We start from the raw sequence: 19360 nt of genomic DNA, 5'->3' as shown, positions 1-19360 counted from the left end.
AACACTGGAAATTTTTAAGAAGACGTTGGATAACCATTTGTTTGAAGTGGTGTAGGATTTCCCCCGCCTAAGCAGGGGGTTGGACTAGAAGACCTCCAAGGTCCCTTCCAACTCTGTTATTCTATTCTATTCTATTCTATTCTATTCTATTCTATTCTATTCTATTCTATTCTATTCTATTCTATTCTAGTGATCACATGACCATGGGACACTGCAACCATCATAAATATGAATCCGTTGCCAAGTGTCTGAATTGTGATCACATGTCATGTCATTTTTTTCAGCACTGCTGTATCTTCAAAGTGTCACTCAATTAACTGTTGTAAATTGAGGACTATAGAAAGCTCTGATTTGATCCCATCAAGCTGGAATAGGGCTATAAGATTCCTGCTATATAAGAATGCAGTTACAGAAAAATCTGCCAATTATAGGACAATCAGCTTGCCATCAGTCCTGGAGAACTTTATGGAAGACATTTAAATGAAAAATTAATTTTTTACCTTGAAGAATATTTTGTTTTAAAAAACATTGAGGCTCCTTTTAGAAAGGCAGGTCAACAATTGATTAATGTATCGAGCAGGAAATGTCTATTTCCCTGAAAGGTAAACGTTTTGTTTTCATAGATTTTAAAGCTGCTTTTGCTAATAGAATAAAACTGGGCCAAATTAGAGAATTTTATATTAGATATTACATATTTAACAAAGGCACCGTATCAAGATAGTATAATAATTAGATACAACAGAAAAGGTTCACTTACAAATGATATTACAATGAATAAGTGAGACTAATTTGCTTCCTGACCCCCTACATCATAAACATGTAGGCCAAATCCTTTTTTTTTTTTTTTTTGGTCATGAATGTCAAGAAAATTAAATAGTGTATCCACCTCCTCCCATTTTGTCCATGTCTTCTTTTGCTTCTTGAGATAACCCTAAGTATGAATGATTTGGTTATGCAACCTCACAAGATGTTTGCAAAATATGTTGATTTTACTGAATCATCTTGTAATTACTAAATTGCTCTCTTACTTGGTACATAAAATCAGATTGAACTGGCTCCAAGCCGGGAGAAAGACGCTGGAAATAAAATGAAGGCTAATTGGAAAGAAGGATTCTGTTTATTTGGATGCCAGAAACTTCAGTGACAGCAGCAATGTTTCCGGGGTGGGTGTCCAAATGACTGAACCAGTGGATGCATCTTTATAGGGTTCTGATTGAGATGTTCCAGGGGGTTGTGCAATGTAGTGAGCCTTGTGCCTTTTGCTATTCTAATGGTGGTGGATAAATCCTAGTACGTCCTAAATATCATGTCCTGTCTTTGGAGGAGTGTAAATTCTTAATCCCATCAACTTTCTGGGAGCTGGACTGAAGGATTTTTATTTATGAATAGGCTGTCTTGTATTTCTTAATGGGCACAAAATATCTATCACTAAAGATTTCAGGCATCTGCTGGAGGCTGTTTCCTATAGCAAGAAGACTGGGGCTCCTTTCTGCCTTTAAGAGCATGTTTCTTTATTTCTTCTTGGGGAAATATTCTATCCTGCCTCTTTTAATATTAAGACAAAAGAATATTTAATCTGGGGCAGGGAGCCTTCATTGGCAATCAGCATGCACTTTTTCCCAGCCTTGAAAAAAACAAACCTCTCTTAAAATAATGGGAAAAAATAATGAAAATAATTTTCTAATTTGGTGGCATTAAAATCCTTTTCATTGTATTCCAGATATAAGATCAGAGAGAAAGCTGTCCAAAATTATCAGATTCAAAGTAGACTTATAACAAAGTAACTTAAATTAAGATTGATTTAAACCAGTCACAATCTACACATGGCAAATAGGAAAAATTGAATTTTCACTTTTTTTGGGGGGGGGAGATCCCTGATGAATTAATGGGAGTTTTCATCTAGTGGGAATCCTGATGCTTCTGGGAAGCCAATACACAACAAAGGATTTAGCAAAAAATTTAAAAACCCATACATCTGTATGTCTGTGTGGGTGTGTGGGTGTGTGGGTGTATGTGTTTCCATTGTTTTCAATGAGCTTGAGCCTTTTGTTTTTGAAAATACGCAAATTATTATGAAGACAACATGCCACATCAATTTTGTTTAATTTGCGTGTCTTCCTAGTAATACATCTCAGTGAATTCATTAGGAAAGCATTTCAGCCTCAGCATATCTTAAATCACCCAAAACAAATTACAAGTTACAGTTTGCAGCCAATTCAATGAATGCTTCCCTGGAAATACAACCTACCAGGATACCAGAGGCTGTTAGAGAAAGGTGCCTAAATTTATATATATACCCTTAAAACAGTAAGGAATTTGCAAAGCAATAGCCAAGCAACTGCTGTTGACCGGGCACAACTCTTTAAATGAAACCTATATTTTATTTTATTTTATTTTATTTTATTTTATTTTATTTTATTTTATTTTATTTTATTTTATTTTATTTTATTATTTTATTTTGGTTTGGTTTGGTTTGGTTTGGTTTGGTTTGGTTTGGTTTACTTTAGTTTACGTGAGGCCAAGCACACTAAAAGCATCTGTGCGGGAGCTAGTATGAAAGAGGACTATTTAAAATACTGTTGAACTGCTTTCTCTGAGCAAGAAACTACAATTCCCAAGATGCAAAGCTTGACGCTCGATGCGTCTCCGGAAGGACGCCGTGCAGGTAACCGCAGCGGAGTAGAGGTAAACGGAAAGTCTTCGAGGAACTTTTATGTTCCTTGCGCAGGGGGGGGGAGGGGGTTCCCGCTCCTTTGCTGGACTTAACCGCACTCCCCTTCCCCTTAGTTCCGCAGATCCTCTTCATCGTCCGTTGAAACGAACCCAAGTCTGAGCCTGCAGGCAAAAAAAGCCTTTACCAAGCGTCCATTTCCCAGTGTGTTGCGGTGGATGGAAAAACGAAGGGGAAGCTTCTTAAAGTTACAGAGAGAAATCCAATATTGTTTCAGACAGGAAAAGTGCAAATGTCGGACTGATATACAAGTTCCAGTTCCTGGATTCGAAATGGGCTCTAGAGCAGTGTTTCTCCACCTTGGTAGCTTGAAGATGGGTGGACTGCAACTCCCAGAATCCCCCAGCCAGCTGGCTGGGGGATTCTGGGAGTTGCAGTCCACCCATCTTCAAGCTACCAAGGTGGAGAAACACTGCTCTAGACCCTCGTTTGTCCTGGAAAAACTAAGGATCAAACTGGGATGGGAAGCCACGAGGAAATCTTAAGGATGTAGGCTTGGAGGCAACTGCAGTTCTCTCCCTTATTGTAGCCAAGAACATTTGAAGTTGAGTTTTTTAATCCCAATCTGACTCCTTGCCTGGCAATTAAAACTCACTAGAAGCCTGGCGCCTGTGAAATAAAGCCCTCATTTGTTTGAGGACTGAGTCCTTGTGGGGTGTATTTTCAGACACAAAATGCAAGGTTGTTGGGGTGGGGGACGTGCCTTTGAATCAGTTTTGTATCCTAGTGACTTGGCAAGGATTTTGGAATTGATTTGTCACTGCTTGTTTAGGACTGAGGGTGAGTGTTTGGCTCAAAGCCACCTGCTTTGCATCCATGCCTAAGACAGGATTTGAACTCAAGACTCCTTGTTTCTAGTCTAGTACCTTAACCACCAAACAAAACTAGTTCTATTACTAATGCTTGAGAAGCATTAGCCTACATCAAGCAGATCCTATAAAATCACTTTGAATTTATTCCAATACTAAATGTGTTAAAATCTAAGGAATTTCAAAAACAATCTCAATAATGTATCTATTATTCCTGCAGAGCAGAATAATGCTTTTTGATGCTTGAATGTACTGAGAAAGAAAAGTTTTCAATATGAGTCCCAGAGACGTAGCGATAATGCTTTTATTACACCTGATTAAGCCATGTGAAATATGAAGTCCTAGTATGTTATTTCTGCATTAGTAAGTTATATGTAGAGCAGCCATTATGACTATGATAGCTAACATCATAGAGCTAACAACTGGCAAGAGAAGGGATTTATCTTTGATAGAAGTATAAGTATAGTAGCAACCAAGAATCAATCAAAAGCTGCAGTCCAAATTAGCAGCCTGCACAAGAAGAGAAGTGGTAACAGCAAGTGGTACTTTTCAACTCTGCTTCTTTTAGACTTTTGCTTACTGTTCATTAAGTAGAAAGCTTTATTCCAGAAGAATCACTTTGAATTACTTTCTTTGTAGCCTCTTGTTTTGTTGAATTATTTTTAGGCCATGTCTGTTGTCTTTTGAATTTGGTTACCCTATAAATGTGAAATCAGATCAACATAATGTACTTTGATCGAGTTTTTCAGCCTATGTTACCTTTTTAATCAAACAGATTATGGAGGATAGTGAAGGAAATCCAAAAAAGCAACTGATTTCTGAGCTTCACCAGCTTGCTGCTAATGGAAACAAAGCCAGGCTTACAACACTTCTGGATCATGCTCCTTCTCTTATCAATGAAACTGCTAGGAATGGTTGGACGGCCCTAATGTATGCGAGTAGAAATGGTCACTTTGACATTGTGCGAGTTCTTCTTGATAAGGGGTAAGGAAAAAAAAACAAAAATAACATTGTTCAACTTGTCTAAAGTTACCGCCTTTTTGAAAATTACTACTCTGTAGAGGTGATGCTATTTGCTAGAGCAATACATTCATTTAGATCGGGGTGGGCAACCGTGGCCCTTTTACAACCTGTGGACTTCAATTCCCAGAATTCCTGAGACAGCCAAGCTGACTCAGGAATTCTGGGAGTTGAAGTCCACAGGTCATAAAGGGGCCATATTTGCCCACCCCTGATTTAGATTCACACAAGTTAAAATGAACAAAGCAAAAATTACATTAAATGCAGCTAAAATGAAAAAGAAAACATGTATATTTTGCCTTTTCACTGGGAATTCAAGGCAATGCACACTGGGTTATTTTATTTATCTCATTTTATTAACTTATAGGCAATAGTGTGAAGTAAGCTGAGATAGTGACTGGTTCAAGATCATGACTAAGTGCTGTGAACCTGGGTTTACATAGACTTGAGTCCTAGGAAAGTGGGAAGTGTGATAAAGAAACCAAAACTAACTGCATCTTGATTCTGTTTGGTATAAAATGGAGTGAAAAGAAACTCTGGCATACTTTGAAGGTTTTGATACTACACCTATAACAATAAAATAGAATTCCTGGAATTCTTATCATGTCTAATTGTTGACCTGATTTACTTCAAAGGGCTAACAACAGTTTTGAAAGACTGTCAGAATTATTTTCAGCTACTTTGTCATGCTTTCTACTTTCTAAGGACTGAGTTGTGTTTTTGCCTTCTTTAATGATCATTCATTCCTTTTCTCTACCTGTTGTTTTATCACTGCTCAAAAATATATCTTCTTGTTCCTTATGTTCTGCAATGAAGACTTGTGGTAGTTCAAAATCCTAACTGGGCCATGATGTACTTTACTGTGTTCAGTGTTGATATTATATCAACAGTGAGATTAGGATATTTTTATGTTACCTCATATCATATGACATTCTGTCTGAAAATGTTACCACGAAGTAACTTTTGAATTTTTTTGTTTTAAAGGTGTGACAGGTTCAGAACCAATACTTCAAACCAGACTGCATTGGATATTGCTAGATTTTGGGGCTATAAAAACATAGCTAATTTATTAGCTAATGTGGAAGGTGGATTGGAACCATTTTTCTTCACTTATCAAGTCAAAGAACAGGAGTATTATTTTTGCAAGACATTTTTGGATAGGAAAAGTGAGAAGAGAGTAGATTCAAAGTGGCTGAGCATGAAACAGAAGGAACCAACAACCATATACATCATTTTTTCAAATTTAAATCCTTTAGTTATATCAGATAATGGTGAACGTAGTTTCCAATATCCAAAGGTTAAGCTTGGTAAATTTTTCTATAAGGATATAAAGAGTTATCTGGAGCAGACTAAAACTATCACTACAATTTTTATGGGAGTGGAACCTCAAAGAATAAATACAAACGATTCAAATACAGGCAAAGAAGATGAGAATGGCCTAATTACCTGGTTTGCACTTAGTATAGATGCTACAGCAGCTGATAGTTTTTTACAAGAGCATCCTGGTTGTTATTTTCTTCATCCACCAATGCCTGCACTGTTGCAATTATCTGAAAATGAAGCTGGTAAGGTTCTGCTTATGTAGTGGGGCAAAAGTAAGGAAAGTCTTTTGTAACATTCCTAATACAGGTTGGGTCACTTTGTAGGTATTTCACTTTACTTTGTGCAAAATCAGTCTAAAAATCCCTGCTTTGACTTACGATTTAAGGGATTCTGATGCACATCCTTAGTTGGTTCTAACTGAACTATCTATAGCAGGACTGTCAAACTTGCGGCTCGTGGGCCAGATGCGTCACGTGCTGGCCACACCCACACCCGGTTTAGCGAAGGGGAAAAAAGTCCCAATAATGTCACGTGACGCCACCATAATTACGTGAGTTTGACACCCCTGATCTATAACAAGTATTAGCTCATGTTATCTCATGTCATTTCTATGCGATTATTACACTCTACTGTAATAGATTGCCTTAATTTCTAATGTATTTGCAAGTCTACAAATTAGGCATTGATAATCTATTTAGAGAAATTGTTTGCCTTTCTTGTCTCGTTTCCTTTTTTGTTAAATTCCTTTTATTTTTTTCTTATGGTTTAGGATTATGTTTTTGTTAATAGCTGAATGTTAGAGAATTGTTCTGGTTACACTTCTATTGATAACTTTTAGCATGCTATTATTTAAGGGCTAGACCATTTCAATGTTCTGAAATATCACAAATGTAAAGGTAATGACAAAAAAAATCCTCTGAACGGTATCCAAATTGTTAAAAGCAAATTTTTGCATTGATTTTAATGATACATTGGAAAGTTGGTGTTGTGGTATCTGCAGAAAAGAAGCTAGGCATTGACCAAATGTTTTATATGACCATTTTTAGGAATCATCGCTCAGGCTCGATCTGTGCTAGCATGGGACAACCGGTATCAATTTTGCCCAACATGTGGCAGTGGAACTAAATTAGAAGATGGAGGCTACAGGAAATTGTGCTTAAAAAAAGATTGCCCCAGCCATCAGGGAATTCATAATACATGCTTCCCAAGAGTTGGTAAGAGAATTTCTAGCATGTTGCTATTTCTTTGCTAATGGCAGTAAGAAAAATCAGAGTAATATATAGCAATATGAATTCTGATTTGTCTCTGAACTCAAGCATTAAACTAAAAATTACAGCTGTATGTATGGCATAAGAGAGCTGCAGGTCAGCAAGTAGAACAACTATGTGAAAGCATGGCTTTTGATGTTTTAAAAACATTTCCATTGTTATTATTTAGTGTATGATGAGAACATGGCAGAAGCATATATACACAGTCCACATAATTATAGGTAACCCTTGACTTACAACAATTCATTTTTTAAAAAAATTGTTTTATTGAATTTTTACAATTAAACAATCATTATTCAACTCTTGTGCATTATTGTGACCACTTACACATCATCACACTAGTATTCATCTATTCTCTATATATTTTTACTAAATCTACATTCTATTATTTTCCTTTTTTTCTATTTTCGATCCAATTATACCATTTCCCTCATATTATGTAAAAATCCGAGTCCATCAATCCTTTCAATTCAATGGTCATTTTGCCCATCTTGGCACAATCCAATATCTTTTTAATTATTAAATCTTTAGAGGGTATATTTGAGCTTCTCCAACATTGCGCGAAGGACAATCTTGCTGCAGTTGTCATGTGTAGAATAATATATGTTGGGTTTTTTTCTGTATTTCCTTTTCATTATTCCTACAAGAAACAATTCTGATGTATATTCACATAATTACAGGTAGCCCTTGACTTACAACAATTCATTTAATGACCGAAGTTACATCATCACTGAAAAAAGTGAAGTATAATTGTTTTTCACACTTACAACTATTACGGCATCCCCATGGTCATATGTTTAAAATTCAGATGCTTGGCAACTGACTCATATTTATGACGGTATAAGTAAAACGTCTATGAGGGTATGGCAATGGCCTTATAACCGGATGTCCGATTCAATCGCCTTTGGCATTGCTTCATGCAGATCTTCTGGGAAACCAGGGAGCATACATTGTGGACAAACTTGCATAATACGTTTAATAGTTTGCATATCAGCACCATAATCACAACAAGGGGAACCTTTCCATCCCTACTGATACAGGTCAGAGGCACTTTTTCCAGTATCACATTTAATTCTGTTCAGTTTCGATCAGACAAAGCAAGGCAGGTCAAAACCAGGTAGTTTTGTAGAGGGATCATTAATGATCAGGTCACAAGAAGTCACTTTGGACCATTCCTTTCTCCAGGCATTTACAGGGTTTAAACCAGATAGATGTTAAGTGAATAGCTGTTTTCCAAGCCGGCCTATGGGATTTCAGTCTTGTGATGGGCTGTTCATTGTCCTGGTGAATTGGGAGGGCCTTGTTGTTCAGCCTCTTGGACCATAGAAAAATGACTGCTTGTTGTCTTCTAATGTGAGTTGGGAAGGTTTTGCTAAGGAGTGGGATGCAATTGCAGAAATGATACATATTATCTGTGAAATTGGACATCAATCATTTGGTGTGGGTGCTGTTAAGTCACATGTTGGCACAATATTCAGCTGAGGAATAAACCAAAGCCATTGTTGTTGTTCGTAGGGTGTTAGCATCAGCACCCCAGCATATTCCAGCCAGTCTGTTTAGTAAATTGTTGTGGCTTTTCAATTTTTATAGATTTTTTTTCCAGGTGTTACCAGAAGGTTAGTGATCTGTCCAATGTTACTCCCAGATACTTCGGAGAATCATTACATTGTAAAATACAATTCCAGAACTTCATTAAAGGCTGATAATTTGCGTACCTATTGCTGAAGTGGAATGTGGCTATTTCTGTTTTTGTTAAGCTTTGTTGGAAGTGCCAACAAAGAGTTCTGGTTGATTTACAATATTAATCATTAATTGTATTATTATACTTATTAATAGATAAGCCCTTTGCATCAGTGTGTTAATGTATATTCAAAATTTCTTAGCTTTCTCACAAGTCCACCATGCGTGAAACGTTTTCTTGTGTTTTTCATATAACCAACATTGTTTATACATTTTTGATAATTTATCTGGTGTCATATACCAATGATAAATCATTTTATATATTTTTTCTTAAATTATGACACATTGTAAATTTAATATCGGTTACCCACATTCTCTACCAAGTGTCTACCTCTGTATTATAACCAAAATTAATACCATTTTATCATGAGATCTTTAACTTGTTCTTCTGTTTCAAATCTTAACAAAAATTGATACATTTTTGCTATTATACGTTCATCATTTGTGGATAGCCAAACTTCAAATTGTTTATATTTTTCCAATTGTCTTTTTATCCATATTAAACCTTTCTTTTAACTGTGTAGATAAAAAACACTGAAAACAATTTCCATCTACAGTCAATTGCTCTCTTGACTCCAGTTCTTGTCTTGTCAGTCTCTCTATTCTGTATTTCTCAATCTTGATATATTAGCCATTTCTCTACTAAAGAATGCTGCTTTTGCTGAGGTTAATAAATGTATCTTTGGGCAAAACTTGAGTTTATATTTCTTTCATACATATGGCACCTCTTACATAGTGATTTCTAAAAACCACATTAACTTTAACGTACCATAAAAAGTCATACCACTGAAACCTTGCAATTCTAATATTACTTTATTTTTCTTTCATCCAAATTAAACGGGCTACAAAATATATAGCTTTTGTACATTTTTGATAAATATTTGCAAGTACAAAAATAAGGCAATAGACCTCATTAAAATTAGATTCTCCCTTTTTATTAGTATCGTATGTGCTTATGGATAAGCTAAATTTGTGGGCTGATGTAGCCTATATTAATAAACCTCCTGCCATCATAAAAATACTGATGTTTTCCTCCTCTGGAGTTGAAAAACAAGACTCAGCAGTGAAATCCTCTGAAGTCTGCTACCGGTTCTGTGAGTCTGCTACTGAGCACATCCTTCTTGCGTGCATGCATGCCTGAGGCGCACCCACACAGCACTAAAAAAGGAACATTTTGAAGCCTTCCAAGTCTATAAAAGTAAGTAGAACAGCGAGGGGGGGAATCCGCTGTGCCACACAATTTAGATTAGCTAGAAAGCAGGAAATCCAACGATTCTAGCTAATATAAATCACTGTCACAGCTGATCATCGGAAATGATCAGATTCCCAAACCAGTAGCATTTTTTTACTACCAGTTCGCCCGAACCGGTAGCATTTCACCCCTGGCAAATCTGCTTTATGCTTGCAAACATCTCGGGATTACAAGGTTACCTCATGTCCTGGGTTATGGATGAACTAAATGTAAGATCAAGTATTCAGATGTCTAAAAGCAAACATTTTAAAAATGTGTTTAGCCACATAATTATAGAAGGAGGATTCATTTGAGAGTACAAAACACAGTGGAATCTGCAGGCAGATGATAGAGGTAAAAAAAAGACAAGCTAAAGAAATACACATATGTATATGTGATGCATATACATAAGGGATCAGCTTACATTTCAGCTTCCTTGCCAGTTTTTATTCCTCTCCCCACCCTTTCTATGGATGCTGATGGCAAAACAATACAGTGTATCTGATTTACTATTCTGAGTAAAGATTACCACTATGTTCTCTCTAGAGATTTTGCATTCCTTCAGCTTCAGATATAACCAAGTTTAAAGTATTTAAATAATTATTCCACCATATACTGTATATCCTTGCTTGTTTTTATCCTTATGTATTTATTTACAGGTCATTTTAAAAGATGCATTTATGTTTTTATTTAGATCAGTTTTACATAACTGCTTACTATTAATTTCCTGTTTATTTTTTGTTAACTTCTTCACCTCATTCTCAAAGTGTATTATAGATGTGTTTCTTATCTTTTTATTTTTCTTTTGGATCTTGGATGATGCACATTCCTTATATTTCCTATGAGTTAGTTGAAAGTAGGAGTAAATATCTATTATATATTCAGATAACTAAAAAAAAATGTGATCAGGATGAGATATGCAAGATCGCTGAGCCAACAGTTGGTAATTCCAGTAAAATTTCTTTAACAAAACAAGTAGTCAGCAAAATTTGAAACTCCTGCTCAGTACTTTGCAGCATATAAATTTGCCACAGGTCATCAGTCTTTGAAGCATATTTACCTAATGGGATTGTCATATCTGTCATTTTGAGAGAATAAGATGAGAAGCCAACAGAAAGAGGGGGGGAAATGAAACAAGAATATTGAATATAAAAGTATGAAAGAACTGGGTTGTGTATCTATACTTTTAAAAAACCATTAAAAATGCAAGTTCTGAGGCAGAGTAACCATCATATTTACATCACATTTTTTACCATACCTTTTGTCTGTTTTCTTTTACCCCACTTAAAAATCCTACAGATAAGCAGAAGAAAGAGTGGACAAAAGGAATGGTCTATGTAGGGATCACTGGTTGAAATCTCTCTCTCAATTTTTTTGAAGGACATCTTTCTGAATGAAAATGTCAAAACCTGACAAAAGAGACAGGACAATGTAGCAAATGCAGGTATTAAGATTGTGGAAAAAGATTGGTAGAAGAAGAGAGAAAGAAGTGGGGAGAATACAGAATGGGAAGAACTAAGGAGAAAAAAAATTATCATACAATGAAGAGTTGTTATATTTAGCCTGTTTTAGAAAATATTATTCCTGAAAGGGCTACAGTAATAAAAGTGCAGCAGCTCTGATTTCAATTGTGTGTTTCTAGCCCGTTCTTGGATTCTACCAAATCTGTTGTGTTTCTGTTTATAGAAACAATCAGATAGTCATGTTTTTCCATTATTTTCTTCTTTTTATTATTAACAGACTATTTACATGTTGCCTTTTTGCTTCAATAATTAATGTCCAAAGACTGGTCTGTTTAAAATTATAATGAAGGGAAAATTACAAATTACACTATACTAACCAAGTCTTATTGTCCTTTAAACATTGCATTTGGAAATCAAAACATTATCACCAAGCCATTCATTAATAACTGGAAGGTGCGGAAAGCAAAAATTCCTGCTGATTAAATTGCTGATGTATATAACTGGTCACTATTCCAGTGTTTTTATCAAAATCATGCAGCAGGCTCAGGCAATTTACCTCCTGAGTCTTGCTTTTGGCCTAGGTTTCCAGAAGGCATCAATGTTAAAAAAAAACAAAAACAAAAAAAAAAAGAATCCTGCAGTAAGTTTGCCTAGCTACAGGGCTTCTTGTGAGAACTGGGTTTCAAGCAGTGAAAGGAGATAATAGCAATGCTAAATAAGAACGGATAGGCTTATGCTTCTTGCTGCTTTTTGTAAAAGGGATTTAAATATTTATGCCTCTGCTTAATTTCTGTTTCAGATCCTGTAGTAATAATGCAAGTTATTCATCCAGAAGGCAACCATTGCCTTTTGGGAAGAAAAAAAAGATTTCCCCCAGGCATGTTCACTTGCCTTGCTGGATTTGTAGAGCCTGGTAAGTTTTCTTTATATGTATACTGTTTTAAAACTTTTTTTGTGCAGGTAGGGGGGACAACAGGGACACAGTATTGAATTGATTTCTAAATAGCACCTTCTTTGACAAAAGCATGTTACCATTTCTGCTCCTGAAAAATGACTGAAGTTCCAGTCACATATATATTGAGGATCTTTGCCATATATATATCAATCATACTTTCATTCAGGCGCAGTGGCTCAGGGGCTTTAAATACCCTGAAAAAAGTCTATACTTCAGCAGTTCGAATCCTGCCACCACATGATCGAATGAGCTCCCCTCATTTGCCTCAGCCCCTTGCCAACTTAGCAGTTCAAAAGCATGTACCTGTGTTTGCCACCCTGAGTCCTTAGGGAGAAGGGCGGCATATAATTTTTTGGAAATAAATAAATAAATAAATAAATAAATAAATAAATAAATAAATAAATAAATAAATAAATAAATAAATAAATAAATAAATAAATGTATATACAAGTAGTTAAATAGTTACCACTTTGATGGGAAGATAACAATGGTTTGGTGTTTCACTATATGCTTTGCACTATGGCGTGATGTCATGCTAGTCAATGCTGTGGAAATGTCTTTGGACAGTGCTGGCTCAATGGCTTAAAGAAACAGAGATAAGAACCACCCCCTAAAGGCAGCTATGACTAGCAGATTAAAACCCATAGGGATTCCTTCTTTACCTTCATTCAGGAATTCAAGGTAACATACATAGTCTTCATTTCACAGAGTGACAATTCTCTGAGGTACCTTGGCTAAGGAAGATGACAGGCCACCAGTTACCCTGATGAGCATCTGTGGTTGTGGGTGGACTAGAATCTGGGTCAGTCTTCAGTACTTCCTTTTAAGGTAGAAATTAAAGAATTCAGGTTAGAAGAATACAGGATGAAATGAAATGCAAGCAGTATATCTTTTATTTTATGTACACTGAGAGCATATGCACCAAGACAAATTCCTTGTGTGTCCAATTACACTTGGCCAATAAAAAATTCTATTCTATTCTATTCTATTCTATTCTATTCTATTCTATTCTATTCTATTCTATTCTATTCTAAATTACAATTGGAAAATAGGGAGATAATGTTTGGGCATTAATTATATGAACATGGTTGGGATCGCTAGAAATTTGAACAGGGATTCCTAAAGAATCTGACTTTAGTCAATTTGTGGTCATCTGCTAATTAGCTGGTGGTGAATCCCAATTCAACTTAGAGCAAAGGCAGCTTTTTAGAGACAACATCAATTGTCAAATACCATTTGTCAATTCAGGTAGATTGACTAAGGAACATACTGTACATCAGTATGTCATCGTCTTTTGCATAGTGACACCTCAAATTTTAAGTTAGGCACTTTATCTGAGAAATCCTTTGAAAATGTTTTTAAGCTCATATTTCATTATATTATTCAAGTTCAGCCACTGAACAACTTCACAGCAGCTTTCTTGGCAGTTTTTCTCTTTTCTCTTGTATTCCCTGCAGAGGAATAAATAAGAAATATTTCTCCGTATTGATAGTATCTGGTTCTAATTGGGAAGCAAGATTTGGATCCCTTGGGGATAATACAAGAACAGTGTGGCAGAAGTTTTGTCGTGTGCAGATTCAAATAAAAATGAATAAAATTGGTTTGCAGGGAAGGTAATTAACATTCTTTCATGCAGAAAGCACAAAAACAGAAATATTTAATTGTGCCTGGAATAGATTCATCAGAGGAGTCAAAATAGCCTCCTGTTCACTGAACAGGACTTGAGGATAGGTAAGAAAGCAAAGCAATTTGGAAATATATGACTCTTTTATGTCTAGCAGCTTTAAAAGACCAAAATAAGTTTGATAGGCATGCTTTATTAATTTAGTTATTTATATAGTTATTTATTCATTTGGCCAGTTGAGAGTTGCAGAACATGGGCCAGTAAGATCTTTATATGGCTTTTATTGTCACTTTGTTTTGCTCTTGAAATAACAAATACAGAAATTCTGCTGAACTGTTTCAGATTTGCTGCAGTTTGGTAGTAGTAAAATCCAGAATATTTTATTCATTCTGGGTTTAATCTGAAACATATCAACATATTAATCTGTGGCATATCACAGTAATTTTTGCAGGGCAAAAATTTTCCCAACCATATCTCCCTGGACGGCCCATCCTTAGTCTTCCCAACACCTTCCCTAATGTTGTCCCTCACTTCTTGTAATTCCCTATTAATACACTGGACTCCGTGCTTCTCCCTTTCTGATACCAATAAAGAACAGCCCCCAAAGCAGAATATCCCACTTTCTTGTCTGCCAGTGATTTTCTCTATCCTTGCCCACTTGCTCTCAGTTTCTGCTTTTCATGCAGTGTATCCTACTGCTATCTTCTCAGTGCTTTCTCTTCTCTGCTTCAGATATCCCTATGTGACATGGCCAGGAAAGCCATGCCCTTTCCCTCCTCTTATTTTGCCCCTGCCTCAACCTTGAACTACTGTGCTTCAATTCATTTTTGGAACAAAGCAATCCTGTTTCAATCCAAATACAGACCAGAGTAGCTGATTACAGATAAAGGGGGGGGGGTGAACTATTCAGAACTAGATCATGCATAGAGCTTTTTGCACATCCCTAAAATATTTATTATTTGGCTGAAGTTGCTTAAAAAAGACATATAAGGCATATATGGTGCTTTTGGGTCCATCGATAGATGGTCATGGAATAATACATCCACTGTTCTTGAGGGACATCAGGGTACCCAGCAATAAGCATTGCTTGGACAGTTACTGGACCAGGATTATTAGTTACAGGGGTGAGTTGGTGGGTTTGGACCAGTTCACGGTCAGTGGTGGGTTGCCCCCGGTTTGGACCAGTTTGAAAGAACCGGTAGTAAAACCGGCGGGAGGCCCCACCCATCGCCCCAGATGTCATCATCAACTGCGCATGCACAGTTTATGCACAGATAAACTGTGCAGAAGCAAAGCGCATGCGCAAGTGAAGCGAGCGTGTGCGCATGATCCCATTCTGAACTGGTAGTAAAGGTAAGTAGAATCCACCCCTGAGTGAAATGTGTAGGAAACACCAACCTCTAGAAAAATCCTGTGATCACTAGATTGTTTTTCCTATATATAAGTGTATACAGCCTCCAGAGTCTTCCCCATATAATGCTATTAAACTTCATAGCATGCTGTCAGAATTCAATTGCAAACTGCCGTTTTAAGTATTCTACTACTGTTGGTGTTTTTTATTTGAATGTTTTAATTTTTTTTTTTAGATTTAAATGATTCCCTGCCCTCCTTCAGCTATGTCAATTTTTGACTGTACGATATGTCTATCATTTAGTAAGGCAGTTTGATTCTCAGCATGAAAAAGATTGTTCAGTTCTGCTATATATTAAAAATGCCATTAATGGAAGTCCATGTGTATCGAAAAGCATTTCATTAGTTTGAACTTAATAGATGCACTGAGCTAAAAATTAAAGAAATATTAAAATATTTGCATAATTACGATCTATAGCTGTTATTCTCAAAGCAGTTTGTGAGTCGTCCTTTCTTTATTTGAACCGGGGCTGTCAACATGCTTTGAAATGCAAAGATCCCAGGCGTCAACTCTTGAAAAATGATGTTCAGATAATTACAATTGAGGTTTGAAATCCATAAAGCCAAACAAGTAATTGAAAGCTTATTGCAGTCTTTAATTAAGATTAGCATAAAAATCTATTACAATTTCCATTAATACGATTTTTGCACATCTTTTTCCAAAACAGGTCTGTTCTTTAGAAATTTAAATTATTAAAACTTATTCCAAACCTTAAGATGCTGCAAGACATTTGTTGTGGCAAGTATTCCCTCCCCTTCATAGACATGGCAGACATGGCCTGTGACTCTCATTTTCAGTGGCTCCCATGAGCTGTGTGGATTCAGTTTCTTTATCTTGCTGGATATGAGTTATCCATGTACAGTAAATCTGGGGGGGCGGGGGGGAGGTATGGAAATAATTTAATTAGACTTGAAAAATACGCTCATTGGTAAAAGCACTGCCAGGAAGGGGACCAAAGACTTGCAACCAGTTTACATCTTGGAATTATTAGTTTATATTGCTTTGACGTTCTTTTGCTTTTTGAGAATGAATTTTTCTGTTGAAAAAAGTTTACACTCTGATGTTTGAATAGCCACAAATGATTGCTCAAGAAAGTTTCATATCTTTTGGGGCACTTTAAAGCACAAGATACAATCTTTGCATTAAGGGTGTCAATTAACTGTTCTATTCTTTCTTTGATTAGGTGAGACAATTGAAAACGCTGTTCGAAGGGAAGTAGAAGAGGAAAGTGGAGTTAAAGTGGGCCGTGTTGAGTATGTCTCTTGTCAGCCATGGCCAATGCCCTCCTCCCTAATGATTGGATGCATAGCAGCTGCAGTGTCTACCGAAATTAAAGTTGACAACATTGAAATAGAAGATGCCCGCTGGTTCAGTAGAGAACAGGTAAAGTTCAATTTAATTTCCTTTTCTTATTGATTGTCCTCAGAATGCATTGGTTAGGGCATACAATATGGATGTGCTTTTTCACTCAAACAAATTAAACTTCTTACTCTCCTTATTGTACAGTGATTATACTGAAATTGAAAATTATATGTTGGTCAAAGAATTGATACAAGCAATTGTTTCTCTGTTGAGCCCATAGATCTTGCCAGTAAGTTGTGTAGGTACATTTCATTGAAGACTATTAGAAATACATGGTTTTCATTCCAAGCGTAATGATCTTCCTGATTCAGTTTTACAATATTGTCTCCTTGGAGATATCAGATAAATGAGGTGACCATTTTTATTAGGACGAGTTCTATTTCCATAAAATATTTCAGGCTGTCGGCGATGAGGTAAAATACCGCTAAAACAATTATTTCATAAACTGATTTGCCTCCCATGTTTTTCCTTCATATTTCTCTTTAGTTGTTTTCTTCATTACCAAATTTGATGACCTGGCAGAGTGATCAGTGACATTCTCTGGTTTTAATGGATGCTTTCCATTTGTTCATTTTTAATTGTTCAGAGTGAAGAATTATTAGCAGATATACAGTATATTGTTTCTTTTTTGAAATTTAGCTTGTTGAAACATATTGTGAAATATTATATTGATGTTTCAAAAAAAGGGATCGATGCTTTTAGTCTTTGGTTCTTCACCAATTTTAGAAATAAAACAGGGAGTAGATCATTCCAGAAATAGTAAACACTACCTATATAAGAAGTAATGGACAGATATGATATTTTCCCAATGTCTTCTATCAACAACAGTTGGGTATTGATCTTAACTACTGATTTTCAATTACTGTGTAAGGTGAGTTTCTTGTTCTGATTTTTTTTTTTTCTGCATTTCAGATAATAGAGATCCTCAGCAAAAAGAATCAAAATATTTTTGTGCCACCACATCAGGCCATCGCTCATCAGTTGATAAAACATTGGATTGGAATGAATGCTAATCTTTAAATTCAGCAAGCTATATATTTGCATTGCATCATAACTGCATCTTTTAAGATAAAATTAAACTTAATGTAATTATAGTAGTAATTTTAGATTTCCAATTCTTTCATTCCCCACACTCCTGTAATTACTCCCTGTAATATTTATACTTACAGTTCTTTTGACAAATTTTATCAAACTTTGCCTAGTTTCTTGATAAGAAGGCTCATAAAAGTTTATTTTATTAGGAAATAAGTTGGGTGTTCTCATAGTAAGCACTGTACATATAGTTCCTATAATAGCCTGATTAGACCCATTGACCTCCAAAGGGTTTTTTTAATGTAATTAAAATTTTAAATGAGAAGTATCCAAAAATCTCATAAGCCAAATCTTACAAAATCTCTACGTTGTTACCCATGCTCATATCAATTTTTGAGGGGAAGGGGCTCATAAAATTGCATACTTGAAATGATTTCTGATGCCTGGTATAAAATATTAAGTAGTATTTTATCATTAGTTCATTAAACACAGTAAAATTGTCAATATAGTATCAGTATAATATTCTTACCAATGTACTATGCAGTTCTTAAAACAAAATTGTAAAAATCCTATTAAAAGAATTAGACATTGCATTACCAATGCGAACTAAAATCTCATTCTTATAAGAAGCTTGCTGTGTTTTGCACAGCATTACCAGTAGCATTGCTAAATCATAAAGTTATAATTTGGGTTTTCTGGATATATTTGCATTAAGCAGGTTCCTACGTTGCTTCAACATACCAGATTAAGAATTGTTCTAAATGTGTCATCAATATTACATTAATATTATTAACTGTTTAAATTGAGAGAAGTTTGGAATTAGCAAAATGACTTTTGGCTTTTTTTGTCCCCTGGAGGTCTTTAATAAAGTCTTCTAAACCCTTCAGCTGTGTGACATCTATTAAAAAGATTTTGCCTCCGTAGAGAGTTCACTAACAAAGTTGTTCCCTGCATTTTCTTCGCTCAATATCTCTAGTCCAATTATATCAAATTGAAGTTAAATGTATTGCGGACTAACACTGAAACAAGAAAAGTGCAGAAAGTAGAACAAATGGCACAATCCAAGTTTTAACCAGCAGCTATGAACCTGGTTTCCTTTTTGTACTCCAAGATGAAGGATGCTCTCTGGAACTCAGGAGAAAAATGGAAATGTTGACCCTGATTGCTGCAGGTATCATTACCTTTTGTCACTAAGTAACAGAGATGTGGTCTTTTTGAGAAACTGGAGAATATAACCTGCAGTTATTTCTATTTCTGTTTCTTTTTTGATTGCCAATTTGGGACTTTCCTACCTTTCCCATGGGAGAGCTGAGCTGTCTTTTTTTCCCCAAGTAATCTGGATACAATTCCAATCAAACAACCTCCTGTGTTAGGCTGAACGGGCCCAGCCG

The 19360-nt window shown here is 35.8% G+C and overlaps 1 protein-coding gene across 3 annotated transcripts; it reads left to right on the top strand.

The window, feature by feature from the left end:
- The first annotated feature begins 2592 nt into the window (after window positions 1–2592).
- NUDT12 (nudix hydrolase 12) lies at window positions 2593–18853 on the top strand. Of its 3 annotated transcripts, none has more exons than XM_087885940.1 (8): window positions 2596–2665; window positions 2788–2875; window positions 4316–4524; window positions 5545–6125; window positions 6930–7097; window positions 12385–12498; window positions 16759–16958; window positions 17850–18853. In XM_087885940.1, the coding sequence occupies exons 3-8, from the start codon at window positions 4319–4321 to the stop codon at window positions 17955–17957; spliced, it is 1377 nt and encodes a 458-aa protein (XP_087742066.1). In that variant the 5' UTR covers window positions 2596–2665; window positions 2788–2875; window positions 4316–4318; the 3' UTR covers window positions 17958–18853. The 3 variants fall into 3 exon arrangements, with proteins under 3 accessions (XP_060546589.2, XP_087742066.1, XP_060546588.1); XM_060690605.2 differs by having other exon boundaries at window positions 2623–2685; XM_060690606.2 differs by lacking the exon at window positions 2788–2875 and having other exon boundaries at window positions 2593–2685.
- Window positions 18854–19360: the final 507 nt, after the last annotated feature.

This window comes from Pantherophis guttatus, chromosome 2 (assembly GCF_059756535.1).
Source record: "Pantherophis guttatus breed Tessera chromosome 2, ASM5975653v1, whole genome shotgun sequence".
NCBI lineage: Eukaryota > Metazoa > Chordata > Lepidosauria > Squamata > Colubridae > Pantherophis > Pantherophis guttatus.
The sequence above is the reverse complement of the archived record's forward strand: the minus strand, read 5'-3'. Positions and strand labels throughout refer to the sequence as shown.

What these genes read in the sequence shown, in the direction of transcription:
- NUDT12 (XM_060690606.2), top strand. Translation starts at nt 2,620, where the DNA reads ATGCAAAGCTTGACGCTCGATGCGTCTCCGGAAGGACGCCGTGCAGGT. An exon ending in TGCTGGATTTGTAGAGCCTG is followed by an intron (nt 12,499 to 16,758) that starts GTAAGTTTTCTT and finishes TTCTTTGATTAG; the next exon opens with GTGAGACAATTGAAAACGCT. An exon ending in GCTGGTTCAGTAGAGAACAG is followed by an intron (nt 16,959 to 17,849) that starts GTAAAGTTCAAT and finishes TCTGCATTTCAG; the next exon opens with ATAATAGAGATCCTCAGCAA.